An 8812-nucleotide genomic window follows, 5' to 3' on the forward strand; every position below is an offset into this window, starting at 1 on the left:
AATTATATCTATTATAAACACCTATCCTTATAGAATGTTGTGCTTTTTTCGTACAATAAGTTTGCTAACTATATACAAGTAGATATATACATATGTTTTAAATTTTGGTATACGAAATAAGCGTAATGTCTATAAAGATATATATGTTTTTTTTAATTTAATTAACGAAAACATCGTCGAAAGTTTCCAGAGCGAAATCCTGGACTTTCGTATGTCCCGAGACAAGCTCAATTTTAACAAAAGGGATGGTCATACTAATTCAATCATCAAACCACAAGCTTTGGGTAGACTGAGATCAGTTTCGTCCTTGTTAGGACTCATCAGTAAGTAACAACCGAAAAAATTGAATTCATCAATCTACAAACGGTTTATCATGCTTTCAAATGTATGAAAATATGAGAAAATTATGAAAGATGTTAAAGAAAATTTAAAAGACTAATTTGGTATAAGAAGATAAGAAATACAACTTAAGATATTTTAATAAAAACAATACCGTACTCAGCAAAGGTCAAATACTATTTAAAGTGAAAGGACAAAACAAATCCCTAAAACTAATAAAATAATGGACTGTTTTCAAAAAAGCCAAATTAGAAAAAATATAATAAATAAAATAAAGTAAATGCTTAGGCATTCATGGGATTTAGTTTAGTTACTCAAATTATTTATTAGTAATTATTTCAGTTTTTTAAATTACCAAGTTAACTTGCAAATCTAGTAAATTTTTTTTAACAAAAAAACAGCTTTACTTTTCATATAAATATAAATTAGTTTATGTTTTTAAACCCATACAATAACTTTTTTGTTGAACATTGAACAATAAATACTATTTATAAACTTTAGAATTTTTCAAAAAAAATATTCAAAAACATAAAACAAATTTATTTCACAGCTTAACAATAGAATTTTAATCGAGCTACGATTTTTTAATACACAACAATTATTGTTAAAGATTGCCAAAATTTATAAGGAAAGATAGTTGAACATTGTTTGTTAAAATGCAATATATTTCCTCAAACGATAGTTGAACAACATATGTGAATATAAATAAATACAATTTAAAACACAAGTGTATTTGAGATTTTGATGTATTATGTATACCTAAATTAAACTACAAAACTAAATATAAAATACTTTTACAGATTGTCAATCGTCACAAATACCGGGTATGAGTAGAAATTCAGGAGTTTACAAATTTCTAGTTGGTGAGAAACACGTAAACCTGTTTTGTGAAATGAGCTCTGCTAACGGAGGATGGATTGTAAGTATTAAATTAATCACTTTACTAAAATTTATTAAAATTTCAAAGTATATGAGTATTGACTTTAAAAACTTTAGTTTTTAAGCTTATATACTTTAATATTTGCGTTGAGATGTTTCAAATATATTTTTTACGCAAACAGTCGAATTAATTTATCATTTTTCATAACATATAAGGTGATTTACAAAAAGTTCGACCTTCGTACAGCAAATATTATAATAATTTTATATTTTAACATTATTCGGTAAGTTTATACAATAGATAGATTGATAAATAAATAGCTTTTTTGTTTTCAGGTTTTTCATAACAGATATGACGGATCTGTTGAATTTAATAGGAGTTGGACGTCTTACGAAAACTTCTTCGGAGATATCAATGGAGAATTCTGGCTTGGTAAGAAATACTGATTTTTATAACAATATAAAATAATGAGTTTAAACATGTAACTAAATTAAAAACATTAAAGCTAACATTTATGTTATTTGTATGCTGCAACTGATGTTAAAAATTAATAATAGATGAAGTTAAACAATAGTATAGTAAAACAACATTACATGTAGACCACATCGTTTAAAGCTGTACGATTTATATTATGAAAAGTCAGACTACCTTTAAACAATTCATTTTTAAATCAATGCAGGTAACATTTTCACCTATGTAAAACTATACGTTACAGGTTTGAAAATAATCAGCAAAATAACCAACGATGGAAGAAATTACCAACTCAGAATTGAGATGACAAGTTTTAAAGGAGAAGAAAAATATGCTGAGTATAAGTTAGTCTGTTTTAAAACATTTTATTCATTTATTCTTCAAAACAAATAAAGTAACTTGTTCCTAAGGTCAATGCCTAGATCACTTTAATATTTTTATTTACTTATATTTTAGTTATGTTTAAACCAAATAATAATAACAAATACATTTAATAAAATGTTGTCTAAAACCACCTAACTGTTTCTAAATTTCAAGTAATTGTTAAACAAAAATTTTTGTTTTGAACAAGGTATAATGCAATGTCTTTTAGTCAATAATTTTATTTATCAGTTTTAAATAAAACTTTTTATTTTTAAAACAAATACAACGTTTAGCAACTACATTTTAAAATGCGAAATAAGATAGAATATTTGTAAGTATAGTATAGTTTTTATAGAACACGTGTAATATATGCCAGTTTTCCTTAGAAAATAATTAAAACCCATTAAATAACCTGGTAAAACTAGATAATTTGAAAAAAATTATCCTATTAGTCAATTTTTTGTTCTTAAAAATTGTATGAAACAATTAAACAGTTTACGATAATTTTTTTGATAACTTTATATGAAGCCTAGTTTCTTTTATAGATATAACATAATACTTTAATACTTATATATCTTTTTTTTTCAGAAACTTCAAAATCGCTGATGGAACTGATAATTACAGACTTACTTTTGAAAAAAACTCTTTCTCTGGTAATGTAGGTTAGTATTTCAAAAAAAGTATATAAACCTTTAAAGTTTATCAATCAGTGTTAATGTTTTTCACAATTTACTACAATTGTAGTCATAAAATGGACTGTAGTGGGAACTACCTTTAATTGGGGGAAGTCCCCTTTTTTGCGCTAAGCGTTTAGCTCTTAAGGCTTTTTCTGAATTTACTTTAGTCATTAGGTTTAACTAAATATTTATTAAATATGTAATTAACTTAAAATATATAAATACTTTAATGAAGGGAGTTTATTGAAAAAGTGATTTTTATGTGACAATTAGAAAGTAGAAGTGATAATGCAGCTAATATATTAGTTGAAGAAAACTGCGAATATAAACACAACAAGTAAACACCTAATTCTTCAAATAAAAACATTCTTAATAATGTTCTTAAAGTGTCTGAATGTCACAATCTTAAATGCAAAAATCGGTCTTACTATTAATACTACAAATAATACAGATTTTTAATATATGTCGTGCTTCATGCACAACGATGGCTAAACTGAGCACAAAACAATACAACAATACAAATAAGTATAAAAATCTTAAAAATTGAAAATCATAAAAAGTTCTTGAGTTCAATTAGTGTCTTAAGTTCTTAAATTTTATGTGCCTTACGCACGGTCTTATGGCTTAACTGATCACAATACAATTATATAAACAAACATAAATATCTTATTAAATGAAAATCATAACAAACTTCTTTAATCCAATCAGAGTCTTAAGTTCTTAAAATTAATGTGCTTTCTGCACGATCTTATGACTAACTGAGCCAGAAACAAAAACAAAGAACAGCATAATTGAGCTGCGCGTAGTGCGTGAGCTAGAGGCTAATGAGTGCAATAACAAACTTTGTTTAAGTTCTATTGTGTAATTTGATAAAAAATCGTCTAACGCCCCCTGGCGGTCATTTAAAAACAACAAAATGTACATTTTGTTACACTATTTATAACTTGCAATGACTTTACACTTCTTCATATCAAACTCAATCATATTAACCTCGACCAAATTAAACTCCATACATTAAACTTTATCATTTTATATGGATAATATTATACTCGATCCTACTTAAATCGATCATTTTAAAGTCAAAAATATAAAACTCGAAAAATGTAAAATTAATCATATTAAACTCGATCCTATCAAACTTTATCATATAAACTTGATCATATCAGACTCGAAAATATTATACGTTTTTTAATTCATGTTTTTAATTTTGATTTTGTCCGTATATAAACAGTATAGCTTCTGCTTATTTACTGATTTCTTTAATTTTTGATATCAATTTACAAGATGACAGAAAGTTTTTTTTAATTAACATATTTTAAAAATAATACTGCTTTAAAGTAGATTCCCGCACGCATCTTTGCATGATATTTTAGAGGTGATTAATTTAAAGTTTTAAAAACCTAACCACGTAATTTTAATTTACTCAACAACAACAACATTACAAGAGTACATTTAAACAGTTCTCTAAATTTTCAATCTAACAATAACTTTTCATTGCTTATTCTTTTTTAAACTTTGGTAGTTCCAATGCAAAAATTATACAATTATGTTAAGTACCTTAACAGCTGTACTTAAACTAAAAATCTTCCTCAAATAAAAATTAAAATCAAAGTTTAAATATTACATATTTTATTCCTCTTTATTGGGTTTTTTGTGATAGTAGGATTTATAAAATTTAATACCGAATAAATATTAAGTTTTTAAAAACGATTTTAAAGTTAATTGAGTTAATAATTGAGTTAACATTATTGTTTAAAACATAACTGATTATTAATTAATCAATAAGATAAACCTAACACACAAAACTGTATAATAAATATATTTCGACTAGTACTCATCAGTAGAGTACAAAGCTAACAAGTAATGAATTTTATTCTATTTAAGTTCATCTATTACTAGCCTTGTACTTTATTGATTAGAACTGTTCAAAACATATTTAGTTTACTGAGATTAGTCTTGTTTATGTTATTGATTAATATGGTCTTAGTTTTTTTTGATACATTTGATATGCTCGAGTTTGATTTGATTAAGTTAAAAATTACCTAATTTAATATGATAAAGTATAGTATAATTGAATTTTGAATTATATGGTTAGAAAAATAAGTTAGAAGTATTTAAACTTAAAACTATCGCTAGTTTAAAAAAAACCGGCTACCGTTTTATATACTGTTTTACTTTTATCTTTCATAATTTTTCTTCATTTTAGTTTGACAAGGTCGGTGTTCTACCAATTAAAACTGGCAAGTAGGAAAAGTATTAATTCACATTTGTTTTATATATTTGTATTAAATAATAAAAAAAATAGTTGCAAGTTGAACTTTAGAAAATTTGAAAAAACAAGTTAAACATTTCATAAGTGACTTTAATTTTTTTCACAATTAATGGCTTAACATTATTTTATAAAAAAATCTAAAACTGAATCAATATTTTTGAAATTTCTGTTAATGTTTTTTATGTAACATTTAAAATCAGTATTCAATAAACCAATGAAATATATATTTTAACAAAATGTTCAATATGTTAGTTATATAACATGATTCACAACAACTTAAGAAGTTTACAACGTTGTAAATAAATATTTATAAAACTGGTCGTGATTCGCTCGAATTCCACAACAACATGCAGTTCTCAAGGTTTGACGTTGACAACGATTTGAGTGAAGACAATTGTGCTGCTGTATATGAATCATATGGAGGCAACTGGACCAACGACTGCTTTCGACAGAACTTGAACGGAAAGTACGGCGATTATGGAAGTTTAGGTCCTAAATTCATGACTTGGAATGGTTTCGGGGAACATTACTACGGGGCATTACGGAGATTGAGATGGATGATCCGTGAAGCTGTTTAAATAATTACTTACAACTGTTAAAAATGATTAATGCATTTGCTGTGTTTTGTACTTTAATTACTTACTTGTTAATATTTTGTCATAATATGCAAGTAGTACAATAATTAGAGTAGAAATACTAAGTTTAGTTAAAGCTGATTTTTCGACCACGATTTAAACTTCATTTTGTCAAGCACCATTTAAGAATAAATAACGTCTACTTAAAGAATTTTTTTCAAACTAATTCTTTAAGAGTAGCTTAATTTACTGTATATTTACTTACATTTTATTCATTTTTAGTATTATCAATCTTGTAAATAAAAACTTTACTGCAACATTGATGTCATTTTTATATACTTATGAATATTAATGAATACTACATTTTTAGTTTAACTTTTTGGTTCCATATAAATAAACTTTGTTTTCTTAACTTATTTCTAATACTTTATTCTCTGTATAGCGTAAATAATAAATATTGAAAAAATAAAATTGAAAAGGTTAAGAAAAACAGCGAAAAATAAAAGTTTAATAAATAAAAACGTTTAAAAATAATGCTTGGTTCAGTGTTATAAAAACATAACTTACTTTAAAAAAATTAAAACAAAAATTAAAAAATAACAAATTTTACACGATAAGACTTGAAAGCTAGATTTATAAAGACATATTAAAATTTAAAGCAGGCGCATTAAAAGCATTTCTACGAAATTAAAAAGAAAAAGTCAACACAAAATTTTTATTTATTCTTAGACCAACTTGTATTATTTTCGACCAGAACGCTCGTGTCCTCAATTTTTGACCCAAACATCATCTCCGAAAACCCCCAACTTTCCGTTGTCATGATCTCATTATGGCTATGGCCAAGTTCGCCTCCATGGTGATGACCTATTGTGACGTCTTCGGTTGCGATAATTTTGTGGTGTAAGATGATGACGAAAGGAAGTGCCTGTATATCCGACCTAGTTCGACATTCGACTTGAAAAAGTTAGATGTACGGTATCGCTGTTGCCCAGTTTTCCAGTTTAGACATACATATTGCATCAATTACTACAAAAACTATTAAAATGACAGTGATACGTCTGTGACATTTAAAAAAAAGTTCTAGAAACATGGTTGCCATAATTCGAATTATAAAAAGCTAATAGTGATTAAGAGTTTGTTTACTTCAATTTAAAACATCTTACACATATTTGTTTGGCGACTTCTTCATTTCAGTTTAAACATTTTGATTATTTTTTAAATTAAAAATTATTGTAATACCATAATAAAATACTTTTTATTATGTGTAATTTTTTAATAGTTGATTGGAAATTTTCTTAGACAAATTTGGCAACTATCCTATCAAGAAAGTGTGTTTTTAACGATGACTTTACCCAATGCTTATAATATTTTACTAATTTTTTGTTAAGTGAATATTAAATAACAATATATAAAACTTCAATGCATACAATACAATCAGTTATAGCAGTTAGAGCTAAGAGCAACAACTTGAATCAGTTTTGTCACAAATTCTACTTAAGATTATTTAATTTCTTTATAATTCTCAAAGTAAATTAAAATATGAAAGGATACTTAGCAACTAAAAAAAATGCAATTACCATAAAAATAATTAAAACAGATGATTTTTTTATGATTGATTTTCTAGAGTCTACTATCAAAAAAATAATCTGCCAAAAGTTTTACTAAACATATGCTTAATAATTTACATATTTCTGTGTTAAATTAAATGCTGGTGGTAATATTAATGATTTTTTGAATAGTGAATATTTAAATAACAACAAGATATAAAGGTTTAATACCATTACAATAAAATTAGTTGTAGCTGGTAGAACTTAAAAATAAACATTGAATACGGTTGATTTAAAGTTACATACTCATGATAATTTGATAATTATTTTTTTCATTAGGGTAACTAAGACTAGAGACTTTTTATATATTTAAGATGAATGAGAACAGTATGGTGCTATTAAAAATAATTGAGTTTTAATTTAAGAGTTGTTAAAAATCCAAGTCTTTTTTATAAATTTTAATTCAGATATGCTTTTTTATAAATTCTTCAATATAATTACATTATATTGTTTAAGATTAACAAAAAAATTATTTACGGGTGATACAATGAAATAAAAATAAATCAGAATGATTCAGGACTGTTTATGGTCTCTCATGACAGATTTTATCACGGTTGCCACTTTGAAAATATTGCTCAAGATAAATTTGATATGTGAGGGTAGTTTTTTGGACTTTAAAAATGGCAATCATGTTAATTTCAAAACTGATAAAGGATAAAAAACTGTTTTAAATAATTTGTTCAAGTATAGATAAATTTCGAAAAAAAAAATCTATACTTTTTCTCAAAATGAAGATTAAAATATCAATATTTTTAACTTATTTTATTAACACAGAAACTATGACAACTAACTTACCTCACTAGTATTTAGCAAATTAATAGAAATTCTAGTTAAAACTATACAGGGTTGCTAAAAACTATAAGCTTGGAAAAACATTGAAATTTTACAATTTAGGCTAATAAACCTGTGAAAACCTGGAATTTCAGAAACTTGAATAAAAATTAATAAAAAAGATGTAATTTTAAACATATTTTACAAATAGAAAAATTTTGGTTTTACATAAAAGTATAATCTCCAGATGAAGTTATTTTGTCATTTAATTTTAAAAATATTTTGAATTTTTTCCAGTATCATTCAAAGGTTTTTATACTATTTAAGACAGTTTTTTCTTAAAGTATTTACCAAATATGTCAGACTATTTACTAAAGTCATTGCTAGTATTTTTAAAAAGAATAAAATGTGAAATTTTTTTTCATTAAACAAGTTTTTTGGTCAAAAACTGCACATATGTCATAAAATGTGTTGACAGGTATTGTAATTTTTTATTTAAATAGTGAACATTCAAATTACAGTATATAAAACTTATTGTTATACAATGCAATCTGGTAAAACTAAGATTACCGCCATTTAATCAGGGTTGCCACAAGCTCAAGATACTTGGAAAATTCTTTTTATTATCAGGGTGACTTAAGATATCCAAAGAAAAGTGAAAAATAAAAGTCATGATAACTCAAAAGAATTTGAAACATTTAAAATCTTCAGGAGAACTTTAGAAATCTAAAGGTAGTTTGAAAATTAAAAAATTCTAGTTTACCCAAAATAGCTTAAAATATTTTGAATCTCAGTTTGACTAGTTCAGGCTAGTTTATTTCGAATTCTCAAAATGTATTAGACCAGTATGGTAATAC

At 25.1% G+C, this 8812-nt stretch overlaps 1 protein-coding gene across 1 annotated transcript; it reads left to right on the forward strand.

Moving 5' to 3' along the window:
• Positions 1-211: 211 nt before the first annotated feature.
• On the forward strand, positions 212-5580 carry LOC145828888 (ficolin-3-like). Its single transcript, XM_082936633.1, has 6 exons — positions 212-323; positions 1140-1258; positions 1555-1651; positions 1935-2034; positions 2642-2715; positions 5315-5580. The coding sequence occupies exons 1-6, from the start codon at positions 212-214 to the stop codon at positions 5578-5580; spliced, it is 768 nt and encodes a 255-aa protein (XP_082792759.1).
• Positions 5581-8812: the final 3232 nt, after the last annotated feature.

Source organism: Thalia democratica, chromosome 2 (assembly GCF_965202585.1).
Source record: "Thalia democratica chromosome 2, ktThaDemo2.hap1.1, whole genome shotgun sequence".
NCBI classification, from domain to species: Eukaryota; Metazoa; Chordata; class Thaliacea; order Salpida; family Salpidae; genus Thalia; species Thalia democratica.